Here is a 20,214-nt window from a genome sequence, read left to right as displayed (position 1 = left end):
ACACCGTCCTGATTTAGACATATATTGCCATTCCTTCAGCATCACTGGTCACTATCTGACAGCTTTGTGGGAGCACCAACACATAAGGACAGCAGTGGTTCAAGGAGCAGGCTCATCATCACCTTCTCAGGGTACCCAGGGACAGGTAATAAACGCAGACTTGTCAGCATTGCCGATGTCTCGAAAACAATTAATTAAAAAAAAAAGCCCAGCTACTTTTTAAGCACAAATGAATCAGATATTCAGAAACCAATTTGTTTCCAGAGAGAGTTTATAATTTCCCATTGGTACTTATTCTCCATTGATATTTGTGTTACACCTGTTATATTTGCATATTTAAATACTCTACTGTAAACTCCACATAGGTGAACCATCTGCACAGACATTGAGCGGCCGACTTTGCTTCAGTCAGATGTTTCCGAGCAGTTTGATATTTCTAATTGACCCAAATATGTATCTGCTGAAAATGGGCACACACTTTTTTAGAGAAAAAAATCCCAGCCATTTTATACAGAATCGTAGGATTTGTAATCCATGTGTAATTGCTTTCCCACAAACCGCATTTGGAAAACAGTGCATGGAATATTGAGAAATTTAACGCTGAAATAAGCAAAAACAAATACGGCTAGTCAGGCAAATTGATGATAAACACGGCCGTTTACCTATGGACACTGTGTTCTTTTGAAACAATACTTTTTTGTTTCTCAAACTTCTAATTTATGTACATGAAAAACTACATTTCATTAGAAGGCTGTCTTTGAGGTCTACGCGCATGTAATCTAGGCTGACACTTCAGAGGATAAGATGTTAAACCAAGACCTGTTTGCCTGTTCAGGCAGATGTGAAATATCCCATGGCACTATTTGAAGAAGAGCAGGGGAGTTCTCCTGTCCTGGCCAATATTTATCCCTAAAACAGATCACCTGGTCATTATCTCATTGCTGTTTGTGGGACCTTGCTGTGTACAAATTGGCTGCCGTGTTTCCCTACACTACAACAGTGACTGTACTTCACAAGTACTTCATTGGCTGTAAAATGCTTGGGGACACCATGAGGACATGAAAGTCGGTATAATACTGCAAGTTTTTCTCTTTTTTCCTCTTTCTGTGTCTCCCTCGCTCTTTCGTTCTCCATCTTTTTCTTTCTGTCTCTCTCTCTCTCGCGCTCTCTCTTTCTCTCTTCCCCCTTTCTCAATCCTCTGTCTCAAATTATGTATATTAATGAGAAATAAAACATTTAGATACTCCTCAGGCAAATACATTTTCCACATTTTATTTTAGCAGCGTAGGAGAGGCTCCAGTACATGTTTTGCATGTACACACTTTTGATCTTGGGCTCTTGCTCGCGCCAGCTACCATTTCACTAGAATATAACAATGTTTATTGTTGTCTTAAAGAAATCATTGAGAAGCGTGGTAAAGTTTCTCTGGAAGAAGAGATGACGGAATTGAGGCGATATTCAAATCGAAACACACCTCTTCAGGAAGGGGACTTTGAACTCTCTGATGTGTTCTACTTCTCAAAGAAAGGATTTGAGGCCATTGTCGAGGATGAAGTGACCACTCGATTCAGTTCAGAAGAGTTGGTTTTGTGGAACCTGTTAACGAGGACAAACAGAAACTTTCAGCACATCAGCACTCGTCTGACCATACTCTGGGTTTTGGGAGTCGCTTTTCGATATGGAGTCCTCCTGCCTCTCAGGTAAGTGCAAAAACACTAACAAAGAAGTCGAAAGGTTTTGTAAGTGCTTCGAAGGAAAACACTGCAGTTTGCGTATACAATTCAACTTAATAAAATAGCAGGTGGACCTGCGGCAAAGTGTGATAATGTGCTACATTATTCACCCGAGAGAATTGGATTTTAACAAAAATGCTTGCAATCAAGAAATGCTGCTTCTTGGTTAAGTTTGCAGGGTTTCAACCAGTCACACATAACAGACCACATAGCTCAATTTTACAACCTCACTGAATGTCAGGTTTTTCACTTCACTTTCTGTTGATGTCCATTCCTGTTGCTGATTTTGCACCTTTTCCACTTGTCATTTTTCCCTTAAGCCTTTTTTTTTACTTCACGTGACCTATGCTATCTTGGGCTTCCCTCTGTTTAACCTCTCCTCTCTGCACCGCCCCTCCCCATTTGTTGAGACAGGTTGATGATCTCAGCTGAATCCCATGTAGAGTGTGAGATGTATTAACAGGAAAGACAGATGGCAAATGTTCTACAACCTCATTTCAGAATTTCCTAGGGAAAGCCATTGAGATGTCAACAGTTGCCTGCCCATCATTCTAACTAGAATCTAGGATCTGGTCTGGGCTGCAGATACATTTGACGACATGTTGATGTAATTTCATACGTGTTTTGGTCAAACGTCCCTCTGTTGGGTGGTCTGGTTCCACGCTCTTGTTTACACGGATGCGGCTTTGTCAGAACACACTTCCTGAGGGTAATGCTTCTGGAGCTGCCCAGATCGTGCTGCAGATACTCCAGAAAAGTTTGGTGGTCATTCTTGGGAATGATAAATGCAGGTCTAGATGCCACATACTGAATAGGGCAGAAGGAAAAGTCAGAAAGGCCCAATTCAGGAAACTTCTGCAAATATAAGATTTCTTCTGCTTGTTTATAGTTGGAGGAAACACATTGGATGTTGCATCACTGTGCAATCAAAGTCCATACTGTTATGTGTTACTGTAGCATTGTAAAATCCCAGAATAATCAAAACATTTTAGAATTTTCACTGTCTTTCAAGTCTTCTGCTTGATACTGGTGAATCTGTAGATCTAAAGTTAAAAGTTGAGAAAATAATTGAATTTCATACATCAGTCAGTAAAATCTGGGATGGAATGGGAAGTTATGTGCTTACCTCTCTTTCAAGTTTCTTCCAAGAAGCCAATCATTACAAACAAACAGTTTACAAATTGAAATAGGAAAACGGGCAAAGTTTAATTTTTTAAAAAATTGTAAGAAAAAAGTCGGTACACTGGTTTTCACATTGACGCAAGAATTGAATACAAGATGCAGGAACATAGGAACAGGAGAAGGCCATTCAGCCTCTTGAGCCTGTTCCAACATTCAATCAGACCATTTACCCACTGTTGTACAATTTCTCTTGATATCCTTACCTAACAAAAATCTATTGAACTCAGTCTTGAAAATTTAAATTGTCCCAGCATCCACAGTCTTTTGAGGGAGAGTGTTCCAGATTTCCACTACCCCTTTGTGAGAGAAAGTATTTCCTGATTTCACTCCTGAATGGCCTAGTTCTAATTCCCCCACCAGAGGAAATAGTTTCTCTTTATCTATCCTTTATCATTTTAAACATCTCAATTAGATCACCCCTCAATTTTCTGAACTCAATGGATTGCAAGCCAAGTTTATGCAACCTGTCCTCCTAATTTAACCCTTTAAGCCCCAGTATCAGCCTGGAATAGTGTCCAAGATGCAGGACTGGTTTATTTTGTTGACTAAGCACTTATAGTAGGGTTGGGTCACTCAGCTAGTTGGCATGCTCTCATTGTCTAACTGACATTAACTGGCCCCTCCCTCTGCGGCGATGTGTTGTGGGGTTTGTGAGGGGGCTTGTCGTATGGGCTTATCTGAACTTATTTTTCAAACTCTCTTACTGCTTGGCGTCACCTTGTGCCAGAATGATGACTTGCAGGGTGAAATCTGCAGGATGTGCCTACCCTCTCCTTTTATCATTGCTTTATTGTGCATCAAACTATGGGTTGGTTCAGGGGGAGGATCGCCACGTTACCTGATTGGGCCATGACGTAAACGTGTGAAGTGTTTCCTGAGCCTTGTGTTGAGAGTTGCTGTTGTATACTGGAGCTTATCTCTAACCTGCGTTGCAGGAATTTTATACTATCTCACTGACCAGATGCACTCTCCTAAGCAATCTGGTTCCATTCAGATGTTTGTTTTGTTCCCGGTCAGATGTTGCTATTTGACGTTTGTATAATTTGAGTACTTTGTGTACTCCGATACACAGATTTCGCGACCTATGAGCCTAGGGATGCTGTTAGCACTTTTTCCCAACTCGTTGCCTGGTTTAAGACTTGTACAAATTTGACACCAGTATGACGACAGCAACAACAGCCTGCATTTATATAGCACCTTTTAATGTAGTAAAATGTTCCAAGGTGCTTAAAAACACACCAGACTTATAGTATGCAGACAATGTTTTGGTTGTTTCCAGGTCACTGCCTACTTGTATGCTTTGACTTCCCCTCTGAATCTTGATTGGAGTCTGAAATGCTACTTATCCTGAATTCATGCTAAAGCAAAAATGAATGGGCACTGGGATGCAATTGAAAGAGTGGTTATTAGGTCTGTTCGGGATAAAAGCTGAAAGGGGTTTAGTTGTGTGGATCGCAGTGGCTATGGTTTTGTCTCGCACTTCATTTAAACTGCCAAATGTACAAGCAAAAGTGTCACAATACATGGATTTCACACAGGTAGCAGTATAACTGCAATCGGTGAAAATGAAATGTTTTTTTAATGTCAGAGAAGAGCCAACTGGACAGGAGACGTTTTGATATTAAAAATTCCTGACGATTGAGTGCTAGTTAACGTAGTGCAATGCATGTCCAGTGCTTTTCCTTTACCTGTTTGAAAGCAGTGCAGAGGTGGCAGTATAACTTGGTTCTGTCAGCTTCCACTACTCTCCAAGCAGGTACTGCTCTGAAAATGAACCTGCAGTATAACTGTAGTCAAATATTGTCGAAATCCTGGAACTCCACAAAAAAAACTACTGCTCAGCTGATTATTTGCACAAAGTATGTGCCCATTTTTATTATTTTCTGGTGTGAATTATCACTCCATTGTGCTGTGAATGAATTAAATCCTGTACATTACATTTGGTTTCTTTCATTGGACCCATTTTAACAAGACCCTTCTAACCTGTTCTCTCCTGCAGGGTCACTTTGGGTACGATCGGCATTAGCTGGCTGGTGATCGGGACCAGTTTAGTAGGACTGCTGCCAAACAGCAGGTAAAGGAGGGTGAATATTTCTCACTGCATTAACTGTGGCGGATCATATAACTATAATGGATTGAGTGCAGAGATAGATTAATGCTGTAAAGCCAGTGGCATTTGGGTGATGCTTGTTGTAGGTAGAATTATTCTGCAGATACTGAGGTCCTGAAATTCCACCGTCAGATTCTAATGTATGAATGCCTAACATGTTTGCCTGAAGTTCTTCTCTGCTATTTTAGTGGGGGTGCTTATGTATTTACTTTCAATGGGTTGAGGCACCCACTAAAATAGCTGAGTGAGGAACTTCAGGCCAACGTCTTGTTCGTGTGATTGTTTTATTTATTAATTAATTTATGTCAACCATGGCTCAGTTGGTAGCACTCTCGCCTCTGAGTCAGAAGGTTGTGGTTCAAATCCCATTCCAGAGACCTGAGCACAAAATGCTAGGCTGACACTTCAGTGCAGTACTGAGGAAGTGCTGCACTGTCAGAGATGCCATCTTTTGGTTGAGACCTTAAACCATTCAAACTGAGAGTATGCCCTCAGCTGGACGACAAAGATCCCTTGGCACTATTCAAAGAAGAGCAGGGGACTTCTCCCCGGTGTTATGGCCAACTTTTATCCCACACCTAAAACAGATTACCTGGTCATTTATTTCATTGCTGTTTTTTTTGGAGTTTGCATGTGCAAATTGGCTGCCGCATTTCCTACGTTACAACAGTGACTTCAAAACACTTTGGGAATTCCTGAGGTCATGAAAGACACTACATAAATGCAAGTCTTTTTTTCTATATGCAGACCACATTCTCACCCTTGGTCCTGTGTGGCTTTTACGTGTGAACTCCAAACATTCAGTGGAGCTCCCAAGTGGGCGATTGTGACCTCCCACCTCTCTGCCTGGGGCTGTGATTTCCCATGTTTACAGCTAGTCTGACTGCCAGTAATTCCTTGTATTTCTCTTGACTTTTCTTGCTGGATAGGAAAGTATTGCTGTGGAGATGGGCTATACCTGCATTCATTGTGCTAGTGAAAGCCATCTACTTTGTTCTCATCAGTGACTTCCATTCCCAGGCCCTCTCCTTCTGAAGGCATTGGCTTCTTGTGGGTGATCTCCAGTACCTCATTCAAGGGTCAGATATTCATGAGTGAACCTTGAAGATGAATATTGGTAGAAAATTCAACCATGGAAGGCATCAGAATCGGGACCAATATTGTCCACATGCAATTTCAGCAGGGGTCACAGATAGTGACCAGGAGGGGGGAACCATTGCTGTTTTTGCCCCCCCCCCCACCCCCGATCCCAGGGTACTGAGGCCAGTTGTAGGACCCCTACTGCTGCCCTGAAATGGGCTAACTCAACACGGATTGGAACCTTTCTGGTGTGAATGACTCAGCTGCTCAGAGATAAACTCACCGAGTTATCAGTGGAGCCTGGGCCAGTGAGTTTTAATAAAAAGCTCTCAGTACCATCGTCGCAATCTCTTGTTTTTCCTTCTTCTCTAGCGAGAGAAAGCAAGAGAAAACACATGCAGATTCCACAGCTAGAGAAATACAGAACAAGACAGACAGAGAAAGTAAGAGACACGAAAAGAGGAAAGAACCTGTGTGACAGGTGCTTATTGCTCTTTGCCACATGAGTTAGCATCAGGTATATGATTGGTGACTGGTAATCTCCGGTCTATAAATCAGCCAGCGGTAAGAGGTCTGGTTAAGGACAGCAGGCAGGGATGGTGGGATACTGTAAGAGATAGGGACCTCCCTGGATCAGAGGGAATAGAGAGCTGACTTGTAAAATATTAAGACGGAGACGCCATGGGGTGAAAACCTCAAGAGATGCTGTTTGTAGCTAATGGCCGATCTGAAAGTGGAGCTGCATGCTCGAACCACATATAATGCATTTATTTGGGGAGGAGTGATAGAAACTGCTCGCAGTTTGGCTTCTGTTGCTGTGACCTGCTGTTGCTGTTCATGTGCGACAACTGACCACGTCTGTGCCCTACCCTCAGTGTTGACTTAGTTTACCAATGAAATCCTGGTGCGGAGGCGTGTCTCGATACAGCTGCTATTGGGAGCTCCATGACATATTGGCTCTTGCAAGAATGTCATCCCTTACTTGGGGCGAAAAGCCCTTCATTTCATTGCTGGTACAATGAACCAGAACTATTAATAATTATGAAAATTTTGAAACGTAATGTGACCATGTTGAACTTACCAGGCCAACACAAGCAGTGATGTAGTAGCAGTGTTAGAAGTGGGTTTACTTCATGTATGGAGTGTATTTTCCTGGGGGCAGTGGGGATGGAGATGTGGCAGTGTGTCCCCCTCCAGAAATGTTTGACCTTTTGATACTATCTTCCAGCATTGAATATATGTGTGTATGCTTTATATGGGAGAATACATTCAGCCAAGCTGGGTCAAAAACTAGACTAGTGAATTATGTACATCATGTAATCTATTAACAAAATCATGTACTTTTTTTCCTGCTATCCCATGATTTTTTTGAGCCTAGAAAGTATAGTTGGTGATTGGTATGGTATTGATATGTTGGTATATTGATATAATATTGGTAAGATGGTTATAATATTCCTGTGCCCCTTTAAAGGGATAAGTACCTCAATTGAAGTTGTGGACAAAAGAATGTCGTACAAGTGCATTAAACTACTATCACCAATAGTAATTGCTAGGCTTGATCTCAAAAAACAAATCACTGATCATATAGAATAATATAAAATATAGCCCTTCATTGCAGTAATTGCCGCAGATCTAACTATCATGGTCTGTATTGATTTTTGTAATTTGTTGTGTTGTACATTTGCAGCCAGGATCTTAGCTTCCAAAAGTAAAAGTAGATATACTTGTTAAACCCAGGCATTCCATTCACCACTGTACACAAGTTACTTTGACCTGCTATGCTTGAGTTTTAAAGCATGTACCAAAGTCCACTCTCATCATGTTTTCATTAACCTGTTTCCTAATACAAATTAAAGCAGTAATCACTGTGTTCAAACAAACTAACTGGAATACAATTTATTTGGTAAGGTAATGAATTTTTTCTATATGAGAGTTAAAGGGGAGATCACTTGAAGTTTTTCTTTTGGTTTCCTCCTCACAGTGTGAAGATATGGCTCAGTGAGCTTGTACATTTGATGTGCTACAGAATATGTGCAAGAGGACTGTCCGCTACGATCCACTACCACAACAAGTAAGCCTGCAATAGTCGAAAGTCCATACAGATGATTTAAAAAAACAGAATTCAGAAAATTAGGGCAATTCTATTTAAGTAGAAAAGGCCAATCAGTACAATGAAAAGATGTAGTCCTGGGGATCACAGGAGTATTTCTGTATAAGATTCATTTTATTATGCAAAGACTATTCAGTGAATTAGCACACAGTTCTTTAACCTCTGGGATCTGACTTTGAAGCCAAACCAGACCGATGGGTGAAAATATTGTCTCTCTCCAATAGCAGTATGTGTCCACGTGACGGGTGTTCAGCCAATCTCAACCCCTTCCAGTTCCTAAAGGGCACAACCTTATAGCACTAAACTGCTCATAATTCAGAACAATTGGCATCAAAGTGTAGCCTCAGTCAGATGGTTGGTATGGAGATGTCATACGGTTGCAGTGCTTTCCTTAGGCCCAACAAGCCCACTCGCAGCGACCCCCCCCCCCCAACCCCCCGATGACCCCTGATCCCGATTCCTACCCTTGGTGACTGACCCCCGGTCTCTTTCCCGATGACCCCTGACCCCCCTGCCCAATAACTGACCCCCATCCATCCAATCTAAGACTTACCTGATCACTTACCTCTTCCTTGCTCTTCTCCTGTTCGACTGAGACCAGCCTGTCAATCAGGCAGGCCTGTCAGGCGGGAAATAGTAAAAAAAAAAGACGTCCTTGCATCAAAATCGTAAGGATGTCCGGGAAGCCTGTACTTCCGGATTTCTAGTCCGCAATTGGACATCCCACCCCGCCGTCTTCCTGGCTCTGGGCTAAAATCGTGCCCGTGGTGCCCTTAATCTCTCGTGTGAGACATTACGAGGAATGTTCTGAGGGTCTACAAAAAGCAAAATGAAACATATTGGAGCAATTCAGTGTTGAAAATAAGTGACACTTCATTTCAAAGATGAAAACTTAGTGACTGTGGCCCTGGGTTATTTGATTCCAAAGTTAGTCAAAGCGTGATTACAAAATATGACTCATTCAGTGGTATTTTTCTCAACACGTTGCGGCATATTTTATTTTATGTGCTTCCTTGTTTCATCTCAGACACACCCATTTTGGATTGCATTGGGTTTTCTAATTTAACCAGTTCAAGTCCCATTGTTGGCGCACAGGTGTGGAAGGTGGTGAAGAGGAATGATTGGGGTGAATGTCAACAGTGGAGATATTTTAACTCTTAGACTGCCAGTAGGTTCAAGGAAGTTCCTGGACAGCAATGGTTTTCAGCTCATGCAAGAACACAAACAATCGCCGATATTGGTGAAACAATTAGATATTACAATAAAATTACTAATGTTGCAGTGTAGTAATTACCAATGTCACAGTAATGGAACAACTCCGATCTCAGCAATTCTTGTAATATTAAACCAAAGCTACTAAAAATGTACTTTACTTTATGTACTTTTAATTCTCTTTCTTTCCAACTCTGTCCCATTTTGACTTTTCCAAGTTTTTAAACACTTTTCATCTGGAATGAATCTACTTTTTCTAATGCCGTTTTCTAATTTTAAAACTTGTTCTAAAATCTTTTACTTCTTTTCCCTCCCCCTTCCTCTCCTCTCTCCTCTTCCCCCACCCCGGTCCAGAGGTGGAAACTGGGTTTTCATCGGTCGAAAATAGCTATTGGGCAATCAAAAGTACAGAATGTGGCGTTTAACCTGGCCCCCAATCAGTAAACTTGTTTCTGGCCCCTGGAGCTTGTCTGTGGGTTAAGCTTTTAGCTCTGACTTCCTGGTCTTTCATTACATAATTGTGGGTGAACAGTGTCAACACCTCTCTGTGTGTTCAGCACACCTGTACTGTATATTACATAGAATGCATCTGTGAGATACACCAGGGCTGGGAACAGTAGCACTGGTATAAATGTTAATGTAAAATCTGGTACGAGCCTGGGACTATTTTAAAATGCAATACAATTTCCCTTTAAGAAGTTTTTTTTCCATGAAGATTAATTTGGTTTTGGGAATTGCGCTGATAGAAACATTTATAATTTTTTTTTTGTATTTTTAATGTAATTCCTAAACTGATCACTTCGTGTGCCGTGTCTGAACTAGTTTTCATTTCTGCACAATTTCTACTTGTATTGGGACTGCTAGACTTTGTAAAAACCAATCTAACTGATATAAATATTGAATGTATTTTGGAAAAAAAATGCATCTTCAAGAGGTGAAGAGAGCTGGAAGTGGAATTGGAACAGTAATCGATAACTACCAGGTGCCTGATAATACTAGTTGAAGGAACTCTTAATTCAGCCAAGTTGCTAAACACCCAGGTGTGTGTGAGGGTGTGTGTTGATTTGTCAGGTGGCTAAGTTCCAGGCCTACTTATTTCAACTGAGTGGACTTAACGCCTTCGACATTTCTGAATAGTCTGTCTGTTTTCCTATTCATTTCACTGAATTCCCAGTAAGCTTATTTAATTTAATTACACTAAACACAACAGCCCATTTTATTCCATCATAATTTAACAATCTAAAAGTGTTCCAAAACAAGTGCTGCACACTCTGAAGTGTGAGAGTTTAATCCGGCCTTCATTTCCCATTTTAATTATTTACAAGAGCCGGTGCTCTGGTGGTCTTTGAAGGTCAAGTAGGACATTACACTCAACCTGCAGTCGGCTCTTCTGCTTGAGCCAGTTTATCTACACACCCAATTAAACCTGGAAAGTGATAGGAAAAGTCAGAGCAGACACAGCATACAGTAAGCTGTGTTCACCCATGCAGTACTTGTCTGTTATAAAAATGTTACTTAGTGCCTGGTACTGTTTTAAATTGAGTCTGATGCCCGTGATATACATGGAGATACCTGCATATATACAGCACCTTTATTGCATTGCCAAAACATCTGAAAGTGCTTCACATAATGAGTTACATTGGAGTGCCGGATGGTTGTCACTGGACAGAGGAGAACGTTTTGCAATCCTTCTAGTACGGTGTTGGTGCGAGATGGTTATTCTAGTGCAAGTTCTAATCACCAGATGGGTAAGGAATGGAGAGGGACACTTGGCCTATCCCGGCTCATTCATGCAGTGAGACCCAACAGTCACCCCAATCCCCTCCATCCCTCATGACAGTATCCAGCGGCTACTTAAATGATTCTAGTTTTTTGCCTTTATTGCTCTCTCCGGACGACCTTCTATATGTTGTTGACTCTTTGTCTGAAGAACTTTTGACATCAGTCCTGAATTTTCCTTTCACTGGTTTAAAGCTCTGCCCCCTTGTCTTACTCTCGTGGTTCAATTTGAAGTGTTTTGGAGCAGTCAGTTCATCAGACACAGAATAACTTATTTTTTTAGAAAACAAATCTTGGGTTTAGAAGTCTCTTTCCCTTTGATTTAAAAACCTATGAGGTTTTGACCAGTTGGGGGGAGGGGGAGGAATTTCCCAAATTGTTTTCCCCTTTACGGCCCTGGGTTTCTTTTTCTGGTTTGTTGCCTCTCCCAGGAGGTTACATGACTGCTGGGCAGTAGGAAGTGTCTCCAGGCATCATGAGTGTGGCACTGGCTTGATGGACCAGCTGGTCTTTCCCTGCCTGTTGTTTTTGTATGTTCCTATATTCGTACTTCACTTTCTAAGCCTGTTTAATTTTTTGTGTGTATATTTTTATTTATGCAGTAAATATTAGCTGTGTGTATTCAATTAATAGCAAGATCATGCAATAATTGCTCTGTAGTTTCTGTTATGCTGCTGTTCCTGGTTCAATACTGGCTCCATTTGTGTATCGGTGTGAGAGAAAAGCACAGGTTAGACGATAATGAGGGAATGAATGAGCACATCAGGTGTGTGCTCGCACCCACCGACTATAACTTAGTACCACTCTGTTCTTGGATGGAAAATGGTAGGCGGGATGTTTAGCTCCCTTGATCAGAGGAGAATAGGACTGGAGTACAGGAGGCAGCTTCAGTTAGGCTGTGATCAGTTCAAAGAAAGCTTGATGTAAGACAGCTAGTTGGAGATGGTCTTGTGAAGGTTGGTGTAGTTTAGGTTGGACCAGTACCACAAATGCTAATACTGTATTTCTGTATCAGGTTTAACAAAAGTCAAGGGCATCATTGGCCCTGATGGTGTAGTGTAAACTGGGGTATTACAAGTGCTGGGGTTTGCTGAATATTGAAGTTGCGGGACTTTAACAAATATTTTGTGATTGCAGGGAAAACAAACCAAGGAGAGGAGGCATATGTGTAGCAAACCACACCTCACCAATAGATGTCGTTATACTGGCCAATGATGGAGGCTATGCAATGGTGAGAAGGATGATGCTCATATAATGCAGTTTAAATTAACTTCTATAAAAATTCATAGGAAAAGCACATATTAATGAGCCTTGCACCAATGAATTAATGTTTGAAGTTTAATTTCCTGTTTTGGGCGACTTAGGCAATTTATCTTCTTTTATTGGTGACTGTTTGTCCCCATTTCTCTGTTATTTTCTCCCCTACACACTAACTGTGGCCAAGAGGTTGGGCAGGTGACCTGCTTCCAGGCTTCCGCTGCTTTTGAGCCGCATACTGTGTGTGTGCAGCACCACAGAGGTATTGACTCTCCCTTACTCCCTCTAAATGGGAAAAATTCAGCCTGCGATAGCAGCATGGTGGATATTGAATCCCCCTCTCTCTTCCCCCTCTCTCTTTCCCTCTGTCTAGAGAAGCTGCGGTTGTTCTCTTCAGAGAAGGTTAAGGGGAGATTTGATAGAGGTGTTCAAAATCACAAAGGGTTCTGAGAGTAAGTAAGGAGAAACTGTTTCCAGTGGCAGAAGGGTCGGTAACCAGAGGACACAGATTTAAGGTAATTGGCAAAAGAACCAGAGACAACTTGAGGGAAAAAAAATTTACACAGCGAGTTGTTATGATCTGAAATGCACTGCCTGAAAGGGTGGTGGAAACAGATTCAATAATAACTTTGAAAAGGGAATTGGATAAATACTTGAAGGGGAAAAATTTGCAGGCCTGTGGGGAAAGAGCACAGGAATGGGACTAATTGGATAGCTCATTTAAAGAGCCGGCACAGATGCGATGAGCCGAATGGCCTCCTACTTTGCTGTATAATTCCATGATTCTGTGATCTCCCCCTCGCTCTTTCACCCCTCTCTATCTCTCCCTCACTCTCTCTCCCACTTTCTCTGCCCCTCTCGCTCTTTCTCTCTCCCCTCACTCTCATTTTGTCTTTTGCTCTCCAGCTTTTGCTCAAAAAATTTGAATTATCCAGTGATGAGAATTAAACAATTTAAATAAAACAGTATAGGAGCCTTTTCTGTTTTGCTCAAAAACTCGAAATAACAGATCGTTCAAATTAAGTAACTTCCAGTTATGAGGAGTGCTCGTTGTCAATGAGCCCTCTCCATATCCCTCCTTTTCGTTTGAACATTCTAACCTGATAAAGCCATAAGTATTGAAAAACGTGGAAAGAGAATGGTTTAAAATACCAATCTACTGCTCTCTTCTCCCCTGCCCCTCTTCCTTCCCGCCCCCCCACACCCCCCGGACAAACAGACCAGCTCATTCATGCCAACCTTGTAAATGTGCAGTGAGAATTAAAACTAATGACCTGACATTACAGTTTTTAAAAAATACTTGTTTTCTTGCTCTAGAATGACTGACTATAATGAGTCTTGCTGTTGGTTGGTAAGCATCAATCTGATAAGATGTGTTGGTAACTTCAATGAAGTTTCTAACTAAGTGTTTGTACTGATTGGCAAAACCAACTGCATGGGTGTTTGGTTACAGTTTGTCATTTTTGTGTGCCTTGCGAGTTATTTTCTTTCAGTTTGTTTAACGTGCTAATGTTAAAAAATAATTTTGCTGCTAAAAATTAAATGGCCCATTTCTGACTAGGTTGGACAGGTGCATGGTGGACTGATGGGAATCATTCAGAGGTCCATGGTCAAGGCCTGCCCGCACGTCTGGTTTGAACGATCTGAAATGAAAGATCGCCATCTCGTAATAAAAAGGTTAGACGCAATCACTGTTGCGAGAATCATTCATTAACTTGGAGTTCATTCAGATTTCCGTCTCCTTGCTTTCAAGGGTCTAGTACTGGTCCAAAGGAGTCAAACGTTGGTACAGTAATGACGAGCTGCTTTGTAATTACAGTTCAACTGATAATTTACTAAATGTGCTTGTCGATATCATGGCTCTATTTCAAAGTAGGGCAGGGGAGTTCTCGCTGATGACCTGGCTGATATTTATCCCTCAACCAACATCACTAAAACAGATTACCTGGTCATTATCGCATTGCTGTTTGTGGGACCTTGCTGTGTGCAAATTGACTGCTGCGTTTCCTACATTACAACAAGGATGACACTTCAAAAGTACTTAATTGGCTGTAAAGTGCTTTGGGACATCCAGAGGTTGTGACCGGTGCTATATAAATGCAAGTTCCTTCCTTCCTTCCCCTCCCCTTCACAATGTGACATGGCTGTTGTGGCCCCTTTCTGAGGGGTTTTGGGTTGAATGGGTGGAAACCTCTGTGACAAGCTGCTGATAGTGAGGGAGTCACTATGAGGCTTGAAGTGCTTTGTTGCCGGTGGGTGCAATGTGAACAGCTCTCTTTGTTTCTGTGGTGTCTGATGGAAATGCTGGCTGTCTAATGGACACTTGAAAATGATTGCTTTTCACTAAGTAGGTGGTGAAATTCTGATCCAACTGTTTTGCTATTCTTCATCCAGTTGTGCCGCTAATTGTTGAAGATAAGCTTGAATGCATCTGTATTAATTGCTATCTCAGGAAAATGAATTCAGATCCTATCATGCAGACAATGTAACTAATTGCCTTCTATAACAGACATACTCTCAACAAGTGCTGTTGAAAAACTTTGTGCATTTACACAGCAGGAGTTGTTGAAAACTCAGTATCCTGAGCACAGCTGCTGATCGTGATGTTTTTTTTTGCTATTCTTTCTGTGGCAGTGAACCTGCCTCTTACTCTGCATTCGGCTCCCCGCGCCCTTCTCAGCCTGAAAAATGACCAACTCGCTTCCAGGTCTTTGTTCCACTCTGAACATGGCTGCTGAGTGGGAGGCACATAGTGTGTGTTCCCCTAGACTTGATTTCAGGGAACACCTGGCCACCATTTGCGGCACCCTACAAAGACATGGTTCAGATTGGTGGCATGAGCCCATATCTTACCTGCTCTAAAGCATAATGCATTGGTGCTTCAACACATTGCACCTGTGTCCTATCTCTATTAAAGTGCTCTTCATTGTACGTTCAGTCTTCAGATTTGTTTTCTGCTGCTATGGGTTATATAATGCCTTTATAAAAGAGGGTAACAGATGAGGAAGGCGAGTTGGAATTTCTTGAGTTTGTGGTTTTTGATGTTCTTAACACCCATGAATAATTGGCCCGTTCTTTATGCGCAGAATTCCTTGAACAAAGACTAGTGAAAGGACTACATTTTTAAGCAATAGAGAAATAGTGTAGTCTTCAAAGGGCTAATGAAGATTGTGTTTTCCCTTGTATGACGAACCCTCTCTTCTCTTCAGGCTAAGTGATCATATTGCAGATAAGACAAAGTTACCAATTTTAATATTTCCTGAAGGTAAGGACAATTTTAGTATTTTTCATTCTTCGTATTTATTCAAAAGCCCAAAAAAAGCTCCCTAGAAAAGTACACGAACAAATCTCACTGAAGTAACAATTTGTGTCACATGGAACACATAAGCATGTTATTTAATAATTTAGTAGAAGAATTGCACAAGCTCTAATTTTAGACTTTCATCCTTCCCCTGCATATAATTATTAATATTTTGGTACCCTATTCTCCAGATTAAAGGTGTAGGTACCTTTCAGAGATCAGAATACTTTCCAAGACTCATAGTTTTCTTATGAGACTTGATTGACATCCGGGTCTGAAAAGGATGTCCACCATTGCTGGACTCTGTGATGTCAGCTGAGTGTGCTCAGTCTGAGGCCTGGGTAATAATATTACAAATAAAGATTCCTAACTCGATAGGTCAATGAAGTATTTTTACATTAAAGTACTTCTCTTCAATTTTCTTTTCCTTTCACGAACGTACTTCACATTGCAGCAAACAGGGATGATGTAATACCGAGAAAAAACGTTGGCTATTGAGTGGGGCAGGATGATACATTGGACGTTGGGAACATAGGAACGTAGAAACTAGAATAGGGCATTCAGCCCCTTGAGCCTGTTCTGCCATTCAATTAGATAATGGCTGATCTGTATCTTAACTTCATTTACCCACCTTGGTTCAACATCCCTTAGTACCCTTACCTAACAAAAATATATCAATCTCTGCACTAATTGTGCCAATCCTGAGCAAGGCCGGGTGTTGTGTTGGTGGTTGGGCGGGGCCGGGTGTTGTGTTGGTGGTTGGGCGGGGCCGGGTGTTGTGGTGGTGGTTGGGCGGGGCCGGGTGTTGTGGTGGTGGTTGGGCGGGGCCGGGTGTTGTGGTGGTGGTTGGGCGGGGCCGGGTGTTGTGGTGGTGGTTGGGCGGGGCCGGGTGTGGTGGTGGTGGTTGGGCGGGGCCGGGTGTGGTGGTGGTGGTTGGGCGGGGCCGGGTGTGGTGTTGGTGGTTGGGCGGGGCCGGGTGTGGTGGTGGTGGTTGGGCGGGGCCGGGTGTGGTGGTGGTGGTTGGGCGGGGCCGGGTGTGGTGGTGGTGGTTGGGCGGGGCCGGGTGTGGTGGTGGTGGTTGGGCGGGGCCGGGTGTGGTGGTGGTGGTTGGGCGGGGCCGGGTGTGGTGGTGGTGGTTGGGCGGGGCCGGGTGTGGTGGTGGTGGTGGTTGGGCGGGGCCGGGTGTGGTGGTGGTGGTGGTTGGGCGGGGCCGGGTGTGGTGGTGGTGGTGGTTGGGCGGGGCCGGGTGTGGTGGTGGTGGTGGTTGGGCGGGGCCGGGTGTGGTGGTGGTGGTGGTTGGGCGGGGCCGGGTGTGGTGGTGGTGGTGGTTGGGCGGGGCCGGGTGTGGTGGTGGTGGTGGTTGGGCGGGGCCGGGTGTGGTGGTGGTGGTGGTTGGGCGGGGCCGGGTGTGGTGGTGGTGGTGGTTGGGCGGGGCCGGGTGTGGTGGTGGTGGTGGTTGGGCGGGGCCGGGTGTGGTGGTGGTGGTGGTTGGGCGGGGCCGGGTGTGGTGGTGGTGGTGGTTGGGCGGGGCCGGGTGTGGTGGTGGTGGTGGTTGGGCGGGGCCGGGTGTGGTGGTGGTGGTGGTTGGGCGGGGCCGGGTGTGGTGGTGGTGGTGGTTGGGCGGGGCCGGGTGTGGTGGTGGTGGTGGTTGGGCGGGGCCGGGTGTGGTGGTGGTGGTGGTTGGGCGGGGCCGGGTGTGGTGGTGGTGGTGGTTGGGCGGGGCCGGGTGTGGTGGTGGTGGTGGTTGGGCGGGGCCGGGTGTGGTGGTGGTGGTTGGGCGGGGCCGGGTGTGGTGGTGGTGGTTGGGCGGGGCCGGGTGTGGTGGTGGTGGTTGGGCGGGGCCGGGTGTGGTGGTGGTGGTTGGGCGGGGCCGGGTGTGGTGGTGGTGGTGGTTGGGCGGGGCCGGGTGTGGTGGTGGTGGTGGTTGGGCGGGGCCGGGTGTGGTGGTGGTGGTGGTTGGGCGGGGCCGGGTGTGGTGGTGGTGGTGGTTGGGCGGGGCCGGGTGTGGTGGTGGTGGTGGTTGGGCGGGGCCGGGTGTGGTGGTGGTGGTGGTTGGGCGGGGCCGGGTGTGGTGGTGGTGGTTGGGCGGGGCCGGGTGTGGTGGTGGTGGTTGGGCGGGGCCGGGTGTGGTGGTGGTTGATTGGCAGTGGAATCCACTACATGCTGCTGTTTCCATTTGATATAAATTTGCAGTCTAACTCTTGACTATGTAACTTGCTTCCAGGTACCTGCATAAACAATACCTCTGTCATGATGTTTAAGAAAGGAAGTTTTGAAATAGGAGGAACTATATATCCAGTTGCAATCAAGGTAAATTGGTGAAGATTTTCCGAGTTTGACTGTTAACTGTTTTTGATTTTTAATATGTTTTACCATTTGAGATATTCAACAGTCTGTGTGTGACCCAGGCTCAAACTGATCAAGGAATTGCTGTTGAAAATATCACATCGCTGAAATCCTACAGGTGTAAGAATCAATTGAAGGAAATTGCTTCATCTTGCTTCTATTTATTTTAAAAATAACTTCTCCTGTTGATAGAGATGTGCTTAGAGTTGTGTGCATGTTTCCTCGTTCTGCGCCAAAGCCATGAGGGAGTGCCCAGCTTGTGTATCAGTGCACCAGAAAAATGTCTTGATTTAAAGCTTTAATCAACAAGATGTGTACAGTACTTCTATTTTAAGAATATATATGAAATTATCCAGTGGTTTTCTCCTGAAAGCATCGTGTCTTGTTCCAAGTTGTGTTCAGGTCATTTATTATTTTCTGTTTTCGAAACAATCCAAACTGCAGGGCTGTTGTCTGCAGCCCTTTATTCTTCGGTCTAATCTGCCAAACATTGAAGATGTGTCGGTGTGTCATATTCCTTGGAGGGCATCTTCTGTTAATATTTGCAAGTATATCAAGTCTCTATTCTGCTCTTTGCTCTCAATCTTGCCAATGGTGTAAATGACAAATGGATGACTTATTCCAGGCCCTGTCAACGACTTTAGGAGACATGAAGCAGCAGTTCAGGTGATCATAGAATCATACAGCACAAAAGGAGGCCATTCGGTCTATCGTGCCTGTGCTGGCTCTTTGAAAGAGCAATCCAATTAGTCCCATTCCCCTGCTCGTTCCCCATTGCCCTGCAAATTTCTCCCCTTCAAGTATTCATCCAATCACTTTTGAAAGTTACTATTGAATCTGCTCCTACTACCATTTCAGGCAGTGCATTCCAGATCATAACTCGCTGTGTAAAAATTTTTTTCCTCTTGTCACCTCTGGTTCTTTCACCCTTCTGCCACTGGAAACAGAGTAAATAAGGAGAAACTATCAAATCCCTTCATGAGGAAGTGATCCTTCCTCCAATTTCCAGTTATCGTTAGTGATGTGATGAGTGTTCTGTTTCCAAGGCAATTGCAAGGAGTTTATTTCTTTCCTTGTACTCTGTATCATCAACCCCTTCCTCCCAAGTTTCACAGTAAGATTGCAGTACGTTTTGGATGAAGGGAAAAAGGCTGCTTGTGAAAACAGACAGGAATAAACAGAAGTCCCCACATTTGCTGTAAGATTTTGAAGTCTTGAAAACGAAACGTTTTTACTTGCTGCAGTCGCCCTCTTAGAGCGTCAACCGAGGTAATGTGACTTTTATTGAGCCAATGTCATTATTTTTGCTGCAGTATGACCCTCAGTTTGGCGATGCTTTTTGGAACAGCAGCAAATACGGAATGGTGACCTACCTGCTCCAAATGATGACCAGCTGGGCCATAGTCTGCAATGTGTGGTACCTGCCTCCAATGACCAGAAAGGTATGTGACTGGTTTGTAACTAATCGACCTCCTGAGGCATTGCAGATCGACAGTCAAATCCAAGCCTAGTCTTCAGGTGAAGCAGGGTTAGAGGGCGGGAGATAATTATACCGCGGTTCACAGGTGTAATTCAGTCCCTATTTCAAAGTCATATATTCTGTCGTCGTCCTCGTCCTCGATTTAGCCAACAAAAGTTGACCAAGCCACATAAGGAGATATTAGGACAGGTAACCAAAAGCTTGGTCAAAGAGGTAGGTTTTAAGGAGCGACTTAGAGGAGAGGGAGATAGAGAGGCGGTAAGGTTTTAGGAGGGAATTCCAGAGCTTAGGGCCTAGGCAGTTGAAGGCATGGCTGCCAATGGTGGAGCAAAGAAAATCGAGGATGCTCAAGAGACCAGCATTGGAGGAGCGTAGAAATCTTAGATGGTTGTCGGGCTGGTGGAGGTTACAGAGATACTTTTATGTTATTATTTATGGTTAAATAACAAATCTTACCGTAGCTTGGAAAGCAGAGAAGTAGAGCTGGTTGGAGCGTAGGAGTTTCTCTACAATGCATGCTGGGAGGTGCAAAACTGAGGCTACAGTGCCATTGTTGGTGGGAAGGTAGAATTACAGTGTGACAAGTTTACATAGATAGTTTCCATTATAAACATGGACGCAGGA

General features: G+C 43.8%; 1 protein-coding gene across 3 annotated transcripts in view; it reads left to right on the top strand.

Annotated features, from left to right (window-relative positions):
• gpat3 (glycerol-3-phosphate acyltransferase 3) overlaps positions 1-20,214 on the top strand; it is a 45,382-nt gene that overhangs the window by 13,476 nt on the left and 11,692 nt on the right. For all 3 annotated transcript variants that reach the window (XM_067994376.1, XM_067994374.1, XM_067994375.1), the window contains exons 4-11: positions 1,397-1,700; positions 4,915-4,989; positions 8,087-8,176; positions 12,344-12,437; positions 14,025-14,140; positions 15,673-15,728; positions 17,989-18,074; positions 19,424-19,552. In XM_067994376.1, coding sequence (XP_067850477.1) covers positions 1,397-1,700; positions 4,915-4,989; positions 8,087-8,176; positions 12,344-12,437; positions 14,025-14,140; positions 15,673-15,728; positions 17,989-18,074; positions 19,424-19,552 — 950 coding nt within the window. The remainder of the gene's footprint in view (positions 1-1,396; positions 1,701-4,914; positions 4,990-8,086; positions 8,177-12,343; positions 12,438-14,024; positions 14,141-15,672; positions 15,729-17,988; positions 18,075-19,423; positions 19,553-20,214) is intronic.

Source organism: Heptranchias perlo, chromosome 1 (assembly GCF_035084215.1).
Source record: "Heptranchias perlo isolate sHepPer1 chromosome 1, sHepPer1.hap1, whole genome shotgun sequence".
NCBI lineage: Eukaryota > Metazoa > Chordata > Chondrichthyes > Hexanchiformes > Hexanchidae > Heptranchias > Heptranchias perlo.
Note: the sequence above shows the minus strand (reverse complement) of the source record. Positions and strands in the feature narration are given on the sequence as shown.